General features: G+C 49.0%; 1 protein-coding gene across 1 annotated transcript in view; it reads right to left on the bottom strand.

Moving 5' to 3' along the window:
- Positions 1-20,908, bottom strand: part of DHRSX (dehydrogenase/reductase X-linked) — a 314,506-nt gene that overhangs the window by 37,071 nt on the left and 256,527 nt on the right. The window contains exon 5 of the mRNA XM_073013905.1: positions 6,031-6,238. Within this exon, the coding sequence (XP_072870006.1) occupies positions 6,031-6,238 (208 nt within the window). The remainder of the gene's footprint in view (positions 1-6,030; positions 6,239-20,908) is intronic.

Below are 20,908 nucleotides of genomic sequence, written 5' to 3'. Positions count from 1 at the left end.
ACCAGCCCTGCCCACACCTGGATCTCAGACATCCATCCTCCAGGACTGTGAGAGAATAATGTTTGTTGTTTATAATCCACCCAGTCTATGGTATTCTGTGATAGCAGCCTGAGATGGACTAAGACATCCCATAAGAAGAGGAGATGAGGACACAGACACACACAGAGGGATGAGCCTGTGAGGACACAGGGAGAAGACGGTGTCCACGACCCAAGGAGAGAGGCCTCAGGAGGAGTCAGCCCCACCCACACCTGGATCTGGGGCCTCCAGCCTCCAGAACCGTGGGAGAATCAATGCCTGCTGTTTAAGCCACTGGGTCCGTGGTATTTTATTACGGCAGCCCCAGCAAAGCAATGTTCTCTCCTTTAAGAGGTCAGTCCGAAGGTACGAATTATGAAAAAGGGGCATATTTGGAAAGAGTGCCATCAACAACGAAGTTTCCAGAAAGCTCAGAGGCGGCATCTGTTAGCACTGTGACTGTCCTCTGCAGAGTAATCAAGCAGAAATGAAACGTGGCTCAGGTGAACGCCTGTCATCAATATTCATTTTACATCATCAAACCGCTGAAGCGAAACAGGAGAACAGGAAAAGAAAAGCAGTGGGGGTTCAATTGTACATCTCAAAAAACCACGGGGAACTGGCCGGGCGCGGTGGCTCACGCCTGTCATCCCAGCAGTCTGGGAGGCCGAGGCGCGTGGATCACGAGGTCAGGAGATGGAGACCATCCTGGGCAACATGGTGAAACCCCATCTCTACTAAAAATATACCAATTAGCCGGGCGTGGTGGTGCGTCCCTGTAGTCCCAGCTACTCAGGAGGCTGAGGCAGGAGAATCACTTGAACCCGGGAGGCGGAGGTTGCAGTGAGCCGAGATCACACCACTGCATTCCAGCCTGGGTGAGAGAGCGAGACTCCATCTCAAAAATAAATAAATAGGCCAGATGCAGTGGCTCACACCTGTCATCCCAGCACTTTGGGAGGCCGAGGCGGGCAGATCAATTCTGTCTCAAAAAAAAAAAGAAGTAGAAAATTTGGAGACAGAGATACAGAGAAGTCCACATGGAGATGGAGGCAGAGACTGGAGTGATGCGGCGACAAGCCCAGGGACACCTGGAGCCCCCAGGGACTAGGAGAGGCAGGAAGGACTGTTATCCCAGCACTTTGGGAGGCCCAAGGTAGGCAAATCACCTAAGGTCAGAAGTTCGAGACCAGCCTGACCAATTTGATGTTACCCTAGGGTACCTGTGAGGGTGGAGTTTGATTCCAGCCTGGCCAACATGGTGAAGCCGCGTTTGTACTAAAAATACAAAAATCAGCTGGGTGTGGTGGTGCGTGCCTGTGATCCCAGCTACTCGGGAGGCTGAGGTGGGAGAATCATTGGAACCCGGGAGGCAGAGGTTGCAGGGAGACGAGATGGCACCACTGCACTCCAGCCTGGGCAACAGAGTGAGACTTGTCTCTTTCCAAAAATAAAATATGAGTGAATGGCCTCTGAGCAATACCATCACAGGTTTTCTTTAATATCTAGGTGTTTTTATAGAAATGAAAACTCTCTTGTTAATTGCACTTGGTGATACATGCTTCCTCAGCTTTCTTAGGTGGTAATGAGGCTCAATTCTTATTAATTCTGCATGAATCTGCTTTGTAGCATCTAAATTGTTTAGGAAGTAGCTGTCATTTCTGTTGGGTGGGGTTGTTCTGGATGTGATCTGCTTATCTTCATTATTTAAAATAGAGATCATGGCCGGGCATGGTGGCTCACCACGTTCGGTTAATTTTTGTATTTTTAGTAGAGACAGGAGATCAAGATAAACCTGGCCAACATGGTGAAACCTCGTCTCTACTAAAAATACAAAAATTAACCGAACGTGGTGGTGCGCAACTGTAGTCCCAACTACTCAGGAGGCTGAGGCAGGACAATCACTTGAACCCGGGAGGCGGAGGTTGCGGTGCCTTGCCTTGCTCAGTGAGTCACGTCTGCAGCAAGTGCTGCTGGCTGTGCCAAGACTCCTCGCTCCCTCCTCCCTTCCGCCACGCCCCCCTGTACGGCAGGCACCACACACAGAAGTGGAGCGCCGAGTGGGTGTCACAGAAGCCTGGCCCCCAACGTGCCCAGCCCAGCCTGAGGCCTAAGGTTAGGGCAGCCGGTCATGGCAGGGCTGTTCTTGCCAGTGGGTTCCAGGCCAATCCTTCAGCATGGAACCCGAGGCGGGAGGGCTACAGGGCCCTACAGAGAGTCCTGAGCTGAGAAGAAGCCTGAGAAACACGCATTTCTTCCACTGGGTGCTGTCACGCATAGGTGTGAAAACAGGAAATGCCCCAGCCAGCACACACACCTCACCTGTGCACACTGGCACTCATGCACCTTATCTGTGCACACTGGCATGCACCTCACCTGTGCACACCGGCACACAGCTCACTTGTGCACACGGGCACACACACCTTACCTGTGCACACGGGCACACACACACCTCACCTGTGTATATGGGCACACACAACTCACCTGTGTATATGGGCACACACAACTCACCTGGTGCACATGGGCATGAACGCACCTCACCTGTGCATATTGGTATACAACTCACCTGTGCACAGGGGTACACACACCTCACCTGTGCACATGGGCATGCACACCTCACCTGTACACACGGGCACACACACTTCACCTGTGCACAGCGGTCCACACACCTCACCTGTACACATGGGCATGCACACTTCACCTGTACACAGGGGTACACACACCTCATCTGTGCACGCGGGCATGCACACCTCACCTGTACACACTGGCATGCACACACTTTACCTGTACATGCATGCATGCACACCTCACCTGTACACACTGGCACGCACACACTTCACCTGTACACACATGCATGCACACCTCACCTGTACACGCATGCATGCACACCTCACCTGTACACACTGGCACGCACACACTTCACCTGTGCACACGGGCATGCACACACTTCACCTGTACACGCATGCATGCACACCTCACCTGTACACACTGGCACGCACACACTTCACCTGTACACACATGCATGCACACCTCACCTGTACACACTGGCACGCACACACTTCACCTGTGCACACGGGCATGCACACACTTCACCTGTACACGCATGCATGCACACCTCACCTGTACACACTGGCACGCACACACTTCACCTGTACACACATGCATGCACACCTCACCTGTACACACTGGCACGCACACACTTCACCTGTGCACACGGGCATGCACACCTCACCTGTGCACAGGGGTACACACACCTCACCTGTACACACAGGCATGCACACACTTCACCTGCGCACACTGGCACACGCACATGCCCTTGCTTCTTCAGAGCACTAGGAAGGAGAAGCATTGCCTCCTGGCCACAGGCCCTGCTCTCCATGCCACCCTCTCACCTGCCCTTCCCTGCACAGCCCGGGGCTTCCTCAGCCGCCCAGAGAAGACAAAGTCCTGGCCAGCCACGCTTCTTCCCTCCCACGACCGGCAGGGTTCACACTTCATGCAGGATCCCATCGAGGCCGTCTCCCTCATCCCACACCCTTCAGCAGAGAGGCTCACAGGCACAAGAGCTCAATTTGACAAAACAGATGGGCCAAGGTATCCTAGGAGGCCCCCACGGCCCTCCCTTCCTTCCATCCTGCCCCTCACTGTGCAGGGAAATGAAAACTGTTAGGAGCCAGCAAGGCCTGTGCCCCCGGGCTCACCTCCTCGCAGTCCTGAGGGTACTCCAGGGCCGGGGGATGGGGAGGACGCCCACCCTGCTGTACATTCCAGAGGCTGGCCCCAAAATCTGGTGCTCTGTCTCCATCTCCAAATTCCTACATGGACATCCTCATCCCCAGTGACATGGTGTTAGGAGGCGAGGCCCTTGGGAGGTGATGAGGTCACGATGCTGGAGACTCAAGAAAGGAATCAGTGCCCTTATAAAAGGGACTCCAGAGAGCTTCCTCGCCCCTTCCGCTGCCTGACGACACAGTGAGAAGGTGCCATCTGTGAACCAGGAAGTGGGTTCTCGCCAGACCCTGGCACACTTTGATCTTGGACTTCCAGCCTCCAGAACCGTGAAATATAAATGTGTGTTGTTTATAAGCCACCCAGACTATGGAATTTTTTTTTTTTTGAGATGGAGTTTTGCTGTTGTGGCCCAGGCTGGAGTGCAGTGCCGCGATCTTGGCTCACCACAACCTCCTCCTCCCGAGTTCAAGCAATTCTCCTTCCTCAGCCTCCCAAGTAGCTGGGATGACAGGCGCCTGCTACCACGCCTGGCTAATTTTGTATTTTTAGCAGAAACAGGGTTTTACCATGTTGGCCAGGCTGGTCTTGAACTCCTGACCTCAGGTGATCCACCTGCCTCGGCCTCCCAAAGTGCTGGGATTACAGGTGTGAGCCACCGTGCTCGGCCTGCTGGAATTTTTCTTATATCAGCTTAAACAAAGTAAGATGATTATTCCCATAGAGGAATTGTTTTTATCCTTAAGGCGGGGTTAGGAGGAATTCACAAGAGAGACCTGTTGATGGACAGACAGTGCACTGCGTGTCTCAACAGGAGTCCACACCAATGCCGCCTGCAGATGTAGTGCCTGACATTCCCATGGGGGCACAACGGAAGGTTTAAATATATCTGTTATCCTTTTCTATGTCTGACCTCTGTGTTTCTTGTCCCTTCTAAACACTAAAATAACAATACCATGGCACATTGCTAAGTCTACCAAGGACAGCAAATGGCTGGGGATGTACATATCCCAGAGCACTGCGCCCAGAGCCCCAGTGCCCAGCAGATGCAGGGAGCACCATTTCCAGAGCACCTGTGTCCAGCAGATGCAGACAGCACTATGTCCAGAGCCCCAGTGCCCAGCAGATGCAGGGAGCACCACCCCCAGAGCCCCAGTGCCCAGCAGACACAGGAAGGAGTGTACCCAGAGCACCTGTGTCCCAGCAGATGCAGAGAGCACCATGCCCAGAGCATCAGTGCCCAGCAGACGCAGAGAGCACTGTGCCCAGAGCACCTGTGCCCAGCAGATACAGGGAGCACTGTACCCAGAGCACGATGCTCAGGAGATGCAGGGAGCACTGTTCCCAGAGCACCCATGCCCAGCAGACGCAGGGAGCACTATGCCCTGAACACCAGTGTGCAGCAAATGCAGGGGGCGCTGTGCCCACAGCACCTGTGCCAAGCAGACTCCAGGGAGCACCGCAGCCACAGCACCTGTGCCCAGCAGATGCAGGGAGCATCAATGCTCAGCCGACGTAGGGAGCACTGTCCCCAGAGCACCAGTGTCCAGCAGACGTAGGGAGCACTGTCCCCAGAGCACCAGGGCACAGCAGACGCAGGGAGCACTGTCCCCAGAGCATCAGTGTCCAGCAACACAAGGAACACTGTCCCCAGAGCACCAGTGCACAGCAGACGCAGGGAGCACTGTCCCCAGAGCACCAGTGCACAGCAGACGCAGGGAGCACTGTCCCCAGAGCACCAGTGTCCAGCAACACAGGGAGCACTGTCCCCAGAGCACCAGTGCACAGCAGACGCAGGGAGCACTGTACCCAGAGCACCAGTGCACAGCAGACGCAGGGAGCACTGTCCCCAGAGCATCAGTGTCCAGCAGACGGAGGGAACACTGTCCCCAGAGCACCAGTGTCCAGCAACACAGGCAGCACTGTCCCCAGAGCACCAGGGCACAGCAGACGCAGGGAGCACTGTCCCCAGAGCACCAGTGTCCAGCAGACGCAGGGAGCACTGTCCCCAGAGCACCAGTGCAGAGCAGACGTAGGGAGCACTGTCCCCAGAGCACCAGTGTCCGGCAGACGCAGGGAGCACTGTCCCCAGAGCACCAGTGTCCGGCAGACGCAGGGAGCACTGTCCCCAGAGCACCAGCGCACAGCAGACGTAGGGAGCACTGTCCCCAGAGCATCAGTGTCCAGCAGATGCCGGGAGCACCACGCCCCACAGACAGAGGGAGATGAGTAACCTTTAACCCACCTGGGATGCTGTTCTGATTATTCACAGGGTGCACCCACCTGCTCTGAAGGTCGTCCATGTTCAGCTCAGCCACGTAATGGGTGGCGGAGGAGACGGTGACCACCCTCGCACTGTGGCCAGGGGACCCGGACTCTCTCAGCGTGTCCAGGAGAAGGTTGGTCAGCAGGAAGTGCCCCAGGTAGTTCAGGCCGAAATGTTCTTCGAATCCATCTCTGGTTTTCCTCTGAGGGACCATCATCACCCCAGCTGGACAAAAGAGAATATCAGAAGGAGTTAGATTGGGAAGACAGTGGAGAAATCTCACAGACGGACTCCTGGGATGTGCAAATGGCCCAGGACATTGGAGGGTGGGGTGTAGAGCTGGCGACCACGTCTTCCTCCTGGGCCTCTGTCTCCTGCTTTAGGTGTGGTGGGGAAGATTCTAGAAGATCACTGAAGTTCCTTCCTACCTTCTGTCTCTGCACCTCTGTGCCTTGACTTTAAAAATAACCACAGGCGGGGTGCAGTGGCTCACGCCTGTCACCCCAGCACTTTGGGAGGCCGAGGCGGGTGGATCACCTGAGGTCAGGAGTTCAAGACCATCCTGGCCAACATGGTGAAACCCCATCTCTACCAAAAAAATACAAAATTAGCCAAGCGTTGTGGCAGGCGCCTGTAATTACAGCTACTCGAGAGGTCGAGGCAGGAGAATGGCTTGAACCCGGGAGGTGGAGGTTATAGTGAGCAGAGATCATGCCACTGCACTCTAGCCTGGCGACAGAGCGAGACTCCGTCTCAAAAAAAAAAAAAAAAAAAAAAAAAAAAATAACAACCATAATGATAACACAGCAACACACACAAGAGAGTGCGAATCTTCCAAGTCACCAAAGGGGGTCCCCTGGACAATTAATTATTCTGGGTGGCCGGATGCAGTGGCTCATAAGTGTAATCCCAGCCTTTGGGTAGGTGAGTAGGGCAGATCGCTTGAGGTCAGGAGTTTGAGACCAGCCTGGGCACCATACTGAAACCCTTTCTTTACCAAAAATAAAAATAATTAGCTGGGTGTGGTGGTGTGTGCCTGTAGTCCAGCTACTTGGGGAGGCTGAGGCGGGAGGATTGCTTGAGGCCAAGAGGCGGAGGTTGCAGTGAGCTGAGATAGTGCCACTGCACTCCAGCCTGGGCAACAGAGATCCTGTCTCCCTTCCCGGGACCCCACAAAAGAATTCTGGACAAGAACAGCTGCTATGGCAACCCCTCTTCACTGAGTGTCCCACAAACAAATTCCTCAGATGTCCTTTGAGAAATGCTGACCTCAGTATCAACATGGCCTGTCCTCACCCCTAGACCACAGGGCAGCCCTGTCGGTCACGATTCTATAAACATCATCATCACTGCAGGTTCTGTGCTTGACACGTTCTATCTCCCAGGCACAGAACACCCCCACCCCTGTCAGGCCAACCCCGGCTGAGTGCCTGCCCCCAAGTGCTTGCTGTGGGGGCCTGACCTCAAACGTCACTTGTCCTAGAAACACACACGAACTATATCGTCTTGTACTTAGAGCAGACCAGTTTGCTTGGGTATTAATGCCAATGTGTATATGTATTTATACATACACGGATAATGTCGATGTGTATACACAGGCACGTTATATATGTATCTGGAATTCTGTGTGTATCTACACGGAAACTGTACATGCAAATACAGGCACATATATTCATACATATATGCATATGCATTTGTGTATGTGTTTATATAGGTATACACTTGGGTATATAACTGCATATATGCACAATTCAAAGATATATACCTATGGAGACATATGTTAGCATGTACATATGTGTTCACGTCTTTACATGCAGAGAGGAATTTTCAAATGCCTATAAATTTGTGCGTATTTTCTTTTACATATGCTGTATGCACATGTGCGTATGAGTCTGCATGTGTCCACATTTATTCCCACGTGTATACAAGTACATACATTTACATCTTTGCATGTGTATCTGCATATAGTATATGTATATATTACACGTTGCTATTTGGAATTGTACGATCGCAAGTATTTGCATATGCTCATACACCTACATACACACCGTCTGTCATTATTTGTATACTGGAACGTCTACATGTATTGCATGCATGAACACGCATTTTGATTGATCTGTGGAATCCCATAGTGTTTGCATTTGTGCACATATTTGCATTTGCAAATGTATTTGAGATGCATGATTAATACACACACACACAAATCATTTGCATATGGACACGTGTTTGTGTTCAAAGATGTATTTCAATATGAAGCTATATTGATATTTGTAGATCTGTTTCTCTATTTGTATATCTATGTGTTTCCATCTGCATGTGTACATATTTTTCTATGCATAGGCATTTGTATATGTGCTTGTGTTTGCGTGTATTTTATATGGTGCTATCTATAGATGTATGTAGGTCTAGCATTTCTCTAAGTATTTGTATATACACATCTGCACAGTGTACATCTTTTTCTATGCATATGTATATGTGCTTGTGTTTGCGTGTATTTTATATGGTGCTATCTATACATGTATGTAGGTCTAGCATTTCTCTAAGTATTTGTATATACACATCTGCATAGTGTGTACATCTTTTTCCATGCATATGCATTTGTATATGTGCTTGTATTTGTGTGTGTGTATTTCATATGGAGCTATCTATACATGTATGTAGGTCTAGCATTTCTCTATGTGATTGTATATATAGAGATGTATCTGTAAGTGTATGCATTTTTTGAGGTATATGCATTTGTATATGTGCTTGCTTTTGTGTGTGTTGTAATATCCGTACGTATTTGTGCCTCTGTATATGGACCCATTTCCCTATGAATTCTCTGATGTGTGTGCATTTGTGTACATGCCTGTGTTTGTGCACACGATCTTTCCAGTTGTATTTTACGAACACTCAAAACCAAAGCTGGCTCCTCCCAGAGTCAGCATTCCCAAGAACCAAGCGGGAGTCATGTGGCCTTATCCACCCAACTTTGGAAGACCTACAGAGTTGCCGCCGCTGCCCCATTCTAGGAATGACAAGACAGTTAAGGAGGACAGCCGAGATTCAAGAGAGGGAGCAGGGACTCCAGCTCCCAAAGAGACGAGCGTGAAAACAATTTGCAGGCCTGTTTTACAGCCTCTGGAACCCGCCTTTCAAAACTTTGGATGCACGGTCCGCACGGGATGCTCCATGGCACGGAGGGCCCACGAAAGACGTAGCTGTGGGTCCCACGGCTTTACACGCCCCTGGCCCCAGTGGAGGCTGGACAACTGTGAGGTCCTTGAGGAAAAACCAACGTCTCATTCTGGCTGTAGCCTCCACAGTGCAAGTATAGCGCTTTGGGTACAGCGAGGGGAAAATAAAAAGTCAACGTGGATGGAGGTGGATTGCTGCTCTGGGGAGGTGAAGCCAGCCGGACTTCCTGGGTCCAGTGGGGACCTGGAGAACTTTTCTGTCTAGCTAAAGGATTGTAAATGCACCAATCAGCACTCTGTAAAACGGACCAATCAGCACTCTGTAAAATGGACCAATCGGCGGGATGTGGGCGGGGCCAAATTAGGGACTAAAAGATGACCACCGAGTGGGCAGCCGCAACCCAGGTCGCCTGCCCCGCCCTGGAAGCTTTGTTCTTTCCCTCTTCACAGTAAATCTTGCTGCTGCACACTCTTTGGGTCCGCTCTACCTTTATGAGCTGTAGCACTCACTGTGAAGGTCTGTGGCCTCACTCCTGAAGTCAGCCAGACCCAGAGCCCACCAGAAGGAATAAATTCTGGACCTGCTTTCACAGAGCATGGTGGCAGGGGAGGGGGAGCGCCGTGCCATTCCGGGCCTGTGGCCTGCCGAAATTCTCCGAGAAATGAGCAGACAGTTCAGGTGCAGTCCTTGCTTCTCATCTGCACACACCTTCCAGCCAGACGCAGGGCTTCTCCCCTCCTACGTGAATATCTAGCTCTCAAAAAAAAAACAACTTCCAGGATATGGAGAACTTATTCCCTGAGCTTCTGCCTATAAAACATCAGGAGTATAAACCAACCGGGAGGGGTCCAGTATCAGTCAGGGTCCAGTATCAATGAATCATAAGACACATGTGTATTTAACATTCGACAAAATGTACATTCAACACTCCTACAGTCCTCAAAGCCCATCTAACAAAACACCTCTGAGAAGCATGTCAGAGCTCACCTTAGGAGTTATCCAGAAAAAAAGCCCGGCCCGGTGGGTCATGCCTGTGATCCTCCCAGCACTTTCGGAGGGCAAAGCAGGCGGATCACTTGAGGTCAGGAGTTCGAGACCAGCTTGGCCAACATGGTGAAACCCTGTCTCTACTAAAAATACCAAAAAAAAAAAAAGAAAAAGAAAAAGCCGGGCACGATGGCGGGTGCCTGTAATCCCAGCTACTTGGGAGGCTGAGGCAGGAGGATCACTTGAACCTGGGAGGCAGAGGTTGCAGTGAGCCGAGATCGCACCACTGCACTCCAGCCTGGGTGACAGAATGAGACTCTGTCTCAAAAACAAACAAACAAAAACCAACAACAAAAAAACAAAAACACCAGAATAGGTTGCTGTGGGCGGATGGGAAGCTTTGCATTTTGAGGAACTATAAACATCTCTTTTACGATGCCATTTTCCTCATATTTTATTTGATGTGAAGAATCTAGAGACACACAGCTCAATCTGTGCCTGCAGTGTCATAAATTCCCAGCTTAGGAGAGACGAGCTCATTGTGAACACCTGGCTTCTGCATGCATCATTTTGAAAGGCAGCTTCGGGGGGCTATAAAGCAGGCCTGAAGATTCTTTTGACAGTCGTCTCTTTGGGAGCTAGAGTGTATGCCCCCTCCCTTGAATCTCGGTCATGCTCATTAACTTTCTTGTTAATTCTTTCGTAGACTGCCACGGTGGTGCAAACACTGTATGACTTCCAAGGTTGGGTCAATAAGGTCACATGCCCCCTGTTTGGTTCTTGGAAATGCTGAGTCTGGGAGGAGCCAGCTTTGGTGTAAGAAGGCTGAGCACCTTCAGCCTGACACGCTGGAGAGGCCACAGGTACCTGTTCTTGTTGGCCCTCCCAGCTGAGCCCAGGTGACAGGCTGTACCAGCTTCCTACCACCAGAGAAAGCCATCCTGGACATCCAACCTGGTCAAGCCTTCAGATAAAGTCAGCCCCAGCTGCAGCCTCACAGGACACCCCCAGGCAGAGCTGCCCACATTCCTGTGCCCCCCCCAAAAAAAGTGACTTAGTACAAGCTGTATAGAAAACAGCATGGAGGTTCCTCAAAGAACTAAAAGCAGATCATTCGCTCGATCCAGCAATCCCACTCCTGGGTATCTACCCAAAGGAAAAGAAGTCCTTATATCGAAAAGACGCCTGCAGGCCAGGCATGATGGCTCACGCCTGTCATTCCAGCACTTTGGGAGGCCGAGGCGGGCGGATCGCCTGAGGTCAGGAGTTCCAGACCAGTCTGGGCAACATGGCGAAACCCCATCTCTACTAAAAATACAAAAATGAGCCAGGTGTGGTGGCACATACCTGTAGCCCCAGCTGCTTGGAAGGTTGAGGTAGGAGAATTGCTTGAACCTGGGAGGCGGAGGTTGCAGTGAGCCGAGATTGTACCACTGCACTCCGGCCTCGGTGACAGAGTGAGACTCTATCTCAAAAATAAATAAATAAATAAAATAATCAAACAAAACAAAACAAAAAACCATGCCTGCACCTGTCTGTTTCTTGCGGCACAACTCACAATTGCAAACCAACGGAATCAACCTAAGTACCATGGAGTACTGGATAAAGAAAATGGAATGGAATACTGCTGAGCCATCAAAAAGAACGGAATCGTGTCTTTGACAGTGACTTGGATAGAACTGGAGGTTCTTATCCTCCGTGGAGTTGCTCCGGAACAGAAAAGCAAATACCACATGCTCTCCCTGGTAAGTGGGCGCTAAGCTCTGGGTGTGCTTCTGACATGGAAGGGGCATACGGAATAGAGGAATACACATTAGCGCCTGAGGATGGGGCTGTGAGTGAACCTGTCACCCAGCAAACGGCCATGGTACCCAACAGGTGGATTTTCATCCCCTGCCTCCCTCCCCCTACTTTCTAGCAGCCAAAAGTTTCTGCTCTTCCCCTTTGTGTCCATGAGAACCCGCTTGTACGTTCCAGGTATAAGTCAGAACATGCAGTGTTTGCTTTTCTGTTTCTGTGCTTGTTCTCTTAGGATAATGGCTTGCAGCTCTGAGCAAATTCTTGGTGACAACAGCATTGTTGGGGAAGGGATCTTTCCCAAGAGCAGAGGGGACAGTGCTGCTGTGCAGGCAGGTGATGACCTGTACCCCAGACGGATCCGAGCCGTGCGAGGGACTCGCCTGATGGGTAAGCTGTGTGCGCATTCCCGCACCGTGGGGAATGCGCCAGGCACGCGCAGGGGCCCTGGATGCTGATAATTCATCATTCGTGAGCTGCTGAGGGTAATTACATTTATTTCTATTTTATTATTATTACTACTTTTTTTTTTTTGAGGTCGACTCTTGCTCTGTCGCCCAGACTGGAGTGCAATGGTGTGATCTCGGCTCACTGCAATCTCTGCCTCCTGGGTTCAAGTCATTCTCCTGCCACAGCCAAGTACTTGTGATGACAGGCGCCTGCCCCGATGTGCAGCTATCTTTAGTATTTTATGTAGAGACAGGGTTTCACCATGTTGGTCAGGCTGCTCTTGAACTCCTAACCTCAAGTGATCCTCCCGCCTCGGCCTCCCAAAGTGCTGGGACTACGGGTGTGAGCCACTGCACCCAGCCCGACTACTATTATTATTTTGGAGACAGAGTCTCGCTCTGTCAACCAGGCTGGAGTGCAGTGCATCTGTAGTTTATTTTTTATGTCGTTTTTTTGAGACAGAGTCTCAATCTGTCACCCAGGCTGGAGTGCAATGGGTTGATCTTGGCTCACTGCAACCTCCGCCTCCTGGGTTCAAGTGATTCTCCTGCCTCAGCCTCCCAAGTAGCTGGGATTACAGGTGTGCACCACAAAGCCCAGCTAATTTTCTTTCTTTTTTTTTTTTTTTGGATTTTTAGGAGAGAAGGGGTTTTGTCATGCTGACCAGTCTGGTCTCGAACTCCTGATCTCTAGTGATCCGCCTGCCTCGGCCTCCCAAAGTGCTGGAATTGCAGGTGTGAGCCACCGCGCCCAGCCCCGCACCCATATTTTAAACCACAGTGTCCTGGAGACGTTTCTAGGCAGCACACCCACCTCAAACGCTGATATTTACGGAACACAAGCCTGACAGATGCTGGAGGAGACATTGTTTTGTTGTCGAGTTCTTTGCCAACGGCTTTAGGTATTAATTTTCCTCTCTCTGTGTAAGCAGAGCGTTGAAAGACCCGACTGGTGCCAGGTAAAGAGATTGGATGGGTGCCTCAGATGCCTGTTAGGAGAGGCCATTATCGTGGCCCAGGAAGAGATGATGGTGCCCCAGAGGAGGGATAGATGGAAGTCAGAAATGCAGAACTGAGTATCCGTTAGACAACCGATGGCAAATTCAAATGCCTGTAGGCTTTTGTATGTGTTTTAAATTTTCCATCATCATATTTTTTTTGGCATCAATAAAGCTCTATTTATTTATTTTTGTCAAGTAATTCTTTTCTTTTAAATCAAAGGAATGTAGAAAAAAGGTGCACAGGGCTGGCACGGTGACTCACACCTGTAATCCCAGCACTCTGGGAGGCCGAGGCAGGCGGATCACCTGAGGTCAAGAGTTTCAGACCAGCCCGGCCAACTTGGTAAAACCCCGTCTCTACTAAAAATACAAAATAAAAAAAAATTGCTGGGCGTGGTGGCAGGCACCTGTAATCTCAGCTACTTGGGAGGCTGAGACAGGAGAATTGCTAGAACCTGGGAGGTGGAGGTGGCAGTGAGCCGAGATCATGCCCCGGCACTCCAACCCCAGCTGACAACAGCGAAACTCCGTCTCAAAAAACATAAAGGTGCAGAGATCATGAGGGAAATGTCAATGCAATCATACAAAGTGAGCACTCTCCCGTCTCAGGGAACTGCCTCCCGCATCTGCACCCCATAAGCCCTTTTTTGACCCAAAATTAATTATCACATTGCCCTAAGGTAACTATGATTCCAATTTCTATTACCATAGATTTAATTTGCCTGTTTTTTCCGGGAGACGGAGGTTGCAGTGAGAAGAGGTTGTGCCACTGCACTCCAGCCTGGGTGACAGAGCAAGGCTCTGTCTCAAAAAAATAAAATAATACAATAAAATAAATAAAATCATAATTGGCCTGTTTTTTTAATTTTTATTATTTATTTTATTTTATTTTTTGAATACGGAGTCTCGCTCTGCCGCTAGGCTGGAGGGCAGTGGTACCATCTCAGCTCACTGCAGCCTCCGCCTCCTGGGTTCCAGCAATTCTCCTGCCTCAGCCTCCTGAGTAGCTGGGACTACAGGTGCCCGCCACCACACCCAGCTAGTTTTTGTATTTTTAGTAGAGATGGGATTTCACTGTGTTGGCCAGGATGGTCTCGAACTCCTGACCTCGTGATCCATCCACATCGGCCTCCCAAAGTGCTGGGATTACAGGCGTGAGCCACCGTGCCTGGCCTGTTTCTTAAAATTTCAACAGTTTTTTTGAAACCAGTGGTTTTTGGCTACATGGATACATTCTTTTGTGGTGACTTCTGAGATTCTAGTGCACAAGCTTTAATCAAATCAGTGAATATACTGAGGTTTCACTGCGATTTTTTTTTTTTTTCTTTAGAGACGGAGTCTCACTCTGTCGCCAGGGCTGGAGTGCAGTGGCGCAATCTCAGCTCACTGCAAGCTCCGCCTCCCGGGTTCACGCCATTCTCCTGCCTCAGCCTCCCAAGTAGCTGGGACTACAGGCGCCTGCCACCTCGCCCGGCTAGTTTTTTTTTTTTTTTTTGTATTTTTTAGTAGAGACAGGGTTTCACCGTGTTAGTCAGGATGGTCTCGATCTCCTGACCTCGTGATCCGCCCGTCTCAGCCTCCCAAAGTGCTGGGATTACAGGCTTGAGCCACCGCGCCCGGCCTTCACTGCGATTTTTCTAAGGAATAAAAAAACCCCGTGGCCACATCAGTGTATCAGGTGCCATCCACGTTATGAGCATCCACGGAATCTGTCTCTTCACCAATTCAAAGCTGGAGAATACACAATAAAACTATCATTCATTGATCGGCCAATTGAAAGGTAGAAAATACACAATAAAATTGTCGTTAATTGATCTGCCAATTCAAAAGTGGAAAATACGCAATAAAATTATCACTCATTGATCTGCCAATTCAAAGGTGGAAAATACACAATAAAATTATCACTCATTGATCTGCCAATTCAAAGGTGGAAAATATGCAATAAAATTATCGCTCATTGATCTGCCAATTCAAAGGTGGAAAATACGCAATAAAATTATCGCTCATTGATCTGCCAATTCAAAGGTGGAAAATATGCAATAAAATTATCGCTCATTGATCTGCCAATTGAAAGGTGGAAAATGAACAATGAAACTATCATTCAATGATCCGTGGCCCTAATGTCATTTTACTGAGGAGTGGACGCTCAGGGTCACAATCACATGTTGTGCCTCAAGCAGTGAACGCTGGTGAGGTGTGTCCTGAACAGGGGAGGAGAAGGGAGAGTTCTCTGCTTGGAGACGAAAGGAGAGTGGTGGGGATGAAGGGGCAGTCAGAGAGAGAGAGAGAAGAGGAGAGAGAGGGGGAGGGCAAAGAAGAGAGGAAGTGAGAAGGAGAGGGGGAAGAGAGACAGAGAAAGAGAGATGGAGAGGGAACAGGGAGAGAGAGGGAGGGCAAACGAGAGGGAGAGAGGAGGAGAGGGAGGAACTAGAGGGGGAGACAGAGAAAGAGAGACAGAGAAAGAGAGAAAGACAGGGAGAGAAGGAAGGCAAGGGAGAGAGGAGGAGAGATGGGGGGAGGAGAGATGGGGGGAGGAGAGATGGGGGAAGGAGGAGAAAGAGAAGGGGGAGAGAGAAGAAGAGAAAGGAGATAGAGAAGGGGAAGAGGGAGGGTGTGACAGAGGGAAACAGAAAGGAAGAGAGAGAAGAAAGAGGGGAGGGAGAGAAGAAGGTAAAGGAGGGAGGAAGAGAGGAAGAACGGCAGAAAGACAGAAGAGGGGAGAAAGAGGGAGAAAGGGAGGGACAGAGACAGGGAGGGAGAGAGACGGAGAAAGGGAGAGGGAAGAGAAGAGGGGAGAAAGAGGGAGAAAGGGAGGGAGAGAGACGGAGAAAGGGAGAGGGAAGAGAAGAGGGGAGAAAGAGGGAGAAAGGGAGGGAGAGAGAGAAGAAAGAGGGGAGAGAGAAGAAGAGAGAAAGAGAGAGAGAAAGAGAGAGAGGAAGGGAGAGAGAGAGGGATAAACGGAGAGAGAGGAGAGAGAAGGGGAGAGAGAGAAGGAGGGAGAAGAGAGGTCAAGAGCAAAACAGAAGAAGAGGGGACAGGGGTGGGTTGAGGAGAGAGACAGAAAAAGCAAAAGGGAGAGGAAAACCCAGACAGTGAAGAGGTAGAAAGAGAGAATGACAGAGAGACGGGGGAGAAGGAAGAGAGAGAGAGAGAATTACAGAGAGACAGAGAGTTACAGAGAGAGAGAGAGACAGAGAGAGAGAGAGAGAGAGAGAGAGAGGAGAAAAGCATTTGAGGTACTGAAAAACCACTGCTTCTCAACCCACTTCCTAGAATCTCGGGAGGGCTGTGGGAAGGATGGAGCCAGTCCAGGGAGGCGATGGGACGGACGCCCTGAACATCCAGCTTTGTCTGGCAGGGAACAGCCTGCCGCCGAGTCACAGCAGACCACATCCCATGCTGCCGCCAACACCAACACTAAAAGAACATCCAAATGCCTCCTGCTCACAGGAGGCGCCACCGGGAGAGGCAGAGGAAGCCACTACAGAACAGAAAGCTACTCTATCCACAGGAGAGCAGCTCTGGAAGAGAAGCAAACAGAAGGCACGCAGAGTAACTGGTCTACACCTGTGCAGACTCAAGGATCCGCTGACGATTGCATGAGCTGTGATGCGACACTTTCCGTCTTCCCAGGAGGAAGACCAGATGACTGCGGAGCCCGATTCACATACAAAATGCCAGGTGCCCACAAAGACAGGAGATGGCTGCTCAGGTGTCTGCCCACTAAAAAGTGGGTCCTCAGTGAGGACTGCCTCCATTGCACCTCAGTCTTCTGTTGATACAAAACTGCACACCTGGGCCCCCCCGAATGAATCTTCCTTAACTCTCATGGGTCTTCTAGGTGCCCTGTGCCCATTTGCTCATTTCAATGAACTCACTGGAATTCATTCATTCATTTGATTTCATTCACTCGATTTCATGCATTCATTCATTTGCATCATTTGAATTCATTCATTCCTTTGCATTCATTCATTCCTTTGAATTCATTCCTTTGCATTCATTTGTTCCTTTGAATCCATTTGTTCATTCATTTGAATTCATTCACTCATTTGAATTCATTCATTCATTCCTTTGCATTTATTCAGTCCTTTGAATTCATTCATACCTTTGAATTCATTCATTCCTTTGAATTCATTTGTTCATTCTTTTGAATTCATTCATTCAAATTCACTCATATGAAATCATTGATTCATTCCTTTGAATTTTTTCATTCCTTTGAATTAATTCATTCCTTTGAATTCTCTGGTTCCTTTGAATTGATTTGTTCCTTTCAATTCATTTGTTCCTTTCAATTCATTTGTTCCTTTCAATTCATTTGTTCATTCATTTGGATTCATTCATTAGAATTCATTCCTTTGAATTCATTTGTTCATGCCTTTGAATTCATTCATCATTTGCCTTCAGTCATTCCTCTGAATTCATTCATTCATTTGAATTCTTTCAGTCCTTCAAATTCATTCACTCATTCAAATGGGTAAATGAAGAACTGTACCAAAAACCAGAGTCTGTAGGTCTCTGGCCAGGCAAAAATCATTGTTATTTTTCAGGGTCACCCTGTACCATGGACGTATTTCTTTAGTGGTAGGGAAAATAACGCTTAGTAATTCTTCATCTCGGAAAGAAATTCATCCATTAGAGTTATGGGAAGATGTCTGACAAGGATAAATCTATAAATTCGCTGCAGTTGTTAAAAATCTATCAATTTTCAGACATGGGGATGGGAAGCTACATAAATACAATTTTACAGTGAATAAACCATACATACTGGCTCTGCAGGAGGTCTGTTATTGATTTATTCTTGTGCTTGATAAATCATCACGTCGCCCCTGGGCTTCCCCCAGCAGCCAGACAGAGGCAGTCGGGTTCTATTTTCAACCCACTAGAAAATGAAAAAATATTCTACGTCTGAAGTATTTCATGTTTGCCAAACCTTGATTGCTGGCTCTAAGAATAAAAAAACAAAAGCACAAAGTGTAGCTCCTTCTTGCCTTGGAAGTCACCCTTGTTGAGCTCAGCTGGGGCTGTTTTCCATGAGACTTGAGGCATGTGATTGACTAAGAGGAGTTTTGGAGGGAAGGTTCTGGGGAAATAGTTTAGGGCAGCAGTCCCCAACCTTTTTGGCACCAGGGACCACTTTTGTGAAAGACAATTTTCTGAACAGAGGTGGTGGAGGTGGAGTTGGGGGATGGTTTTGGGATGATTCAGGTGCATGACATTTATTGTACATTTTATTTGTATTATTATTACATTGTACTATATAATGAAATAATTCTATAAGTCACCATCATATAGAATCACTGGGAGCCCTGAGCTTGTTTTCCTGTGACTAGATAGTCCCATCTGGGGGTGATGGGAGACAGTGACAGATCATCAGGAATGAGATTCTCGTAAGGAGCACGCAACCTAGATCCCTCACATGTGCAGATCATCAGGCATTAGATTTTTATAAGGAGTACACAACCTACGTCCCTCTCATGCAGTTTACAGTAGGGTTTGTGCTCCTATGAGAATCTAATGCTGTTACTGATCTGACAGGAGGCAGAGCTCAGGAGAGCCACCGCCTGGGCAACCTCTTGAACGATGTACAACAAAAAGATAAAAGGAAGAAAGCGTAAAGTATTATTTCAAGCCATCACCTTGTAACAAATGGATTCTCAGGATCATCTCCTGGAAATGCGGTTCTGAGCAGCACAGGCTGGGGCATTCCAGGGAGGCGTGGGACATGGGATGCAATCTTCTCTGTACTTTACATGACTGTGGTGTCACATTGCAAGAGCTGTGTTTTGTAAGGCAGGACACTGCACACAATGATTATCGACCCAATGTTTGTTTCCTGTGCTAGAATATGATTTCCATGAGGTCAAGAATCTTGTTTATTGTATTTTTCCTGCAAGTGAAGTATGTGACGGGCAGAGTAGGCAGGTATGGCAGGTTAAATAATGCACACCCCAAGATGTCCAGGTCTACATTATCTATCTGGCAGACAGAATCATGACCCCCAAAATGCCTACACTGTAATCCCCATGTGGGAGACAGAATAATGACCCCAGAGATGTTCATATGCTAATCCCCATGTGGGAGACAGAATAATGGCCCCAAAGATGTCCACATCCTAATCCTCATGTGGGAGACGGAATAATGGCCCTGAAGATGTCCACATCCTAATCCCCATGTGGTAGACAAAATAATGGCCCCAAAGATGCCCACATCCTAAATCCCATGTGGGAGACGGAATAATGGCCCTGAAGATGTCCATATCCTAATCCTCACGTGGGAGACGGAATAATGGCCCTGAAGATGTCCACATCCTAATCCCCATGTGGTAGACAAAATAATGGCCCCAAAGATGTCCACATCCTAATCCTCACGTGGGAGACGGAATAATGGCCCTGAAGATGTCCACATCCTAATCCCCATGTGGTAGACAAAATAATGGCCCCAAAGATGTCCACATCCTAATCCTCACGTGGGAGATGGAATAATGGCCCTGAAGATGTCCACATCCTAATCCCCATGTGGTAGACAAAATAATGGCCCCAAAGATGTCCACATCCTAATCCTCATGTGGGAGACGGAATAATGGCCCTGAAGATGTCCACATCCTAATCCCCATGTGGTAGACAAAATAATGGCCCCAAAGATGTCCACATCCTAATCCTCATGTGGGAGACAAAATAATGGCCCCAAAGACGTCCACATCCTAATCCCCATGTGGTAGACAAAATAACAACCCCAAAGATGTCCACGTCCTAATCCCCATGTGGTAGACAAAATAATGGCCCCAAAGATGTGCACATCCTAAATCCCATGTGGGAGACAGAGTAATGGCCCCAGATGTTCATATGCTAATCCCCATGTGGGAGACAGAATAATGGCCCCAAAGATGTCCACATCCTAATCTCATGTGGTAGACAGGATAATGGCCCCAAAGACGCCCACAACCTATTCCCAATTTGGTAGAGTAATAACTGAAAACATGAAAAAATGTCCATGTCCTCATCTCTGGACCACATGAAAATGTGACTGTCACGGCAAAAAGGCCTTTGCAGATGTGATTCAGTGGAAGATCCTGAGATGAGGCGATGATCTGAGATGATCCTGACGGGCCCCAAATCATCACAACGCTTCTTCTATAAGGCAGGCAGAAGAACAAGAGTAAGTGAAGGAGATTAAAAAAAGAGAAGGCAAGATGAGAGAGAGAAAGAGAGAGAAGGGAAGACAGGGAGAGAGAGAGAACAAGAAAGAGAGATTCAAAGGTGTCTCACTGCTGGCTTTGTTGTTGTTGTTGTTGTTTTGAGATGGACTTTCGCTCTTGTCGCCCAGGCTGGAGTGCAGTGGCACGATCTCAGCTCACTGCAACCTCCGCCTCCCAGGTTCAAGCGATTCCCCTGCCTTAGCCTCCGGAGTAGCTGAGATTACAGGCGTGCGTCACCACGCCCGGCTAATTTTGTAATTTTAGTGGAGACGGGGTTTCACTATGCTGT

This window comes from Chlorocebus sabaeus, chromosome X (assembly GCF_047675955.1).
Source record: "Chlorocebus sabaeus isolate Y175 chromosome X, mChlSab1.0.hap1, whole genome shotgun sequence".
Taxonomy (NCBI): Eukaryota; Metazoa; Chordata; class Mammalia; order Primates; family Cercopithecidae; genus Chlorocebus; species Chlorocebus sabaeus.
Note: the sequence above shows the minus strand (reverse complement) of the source record. Positions and strands in the feature narration are given on the sequence as shown.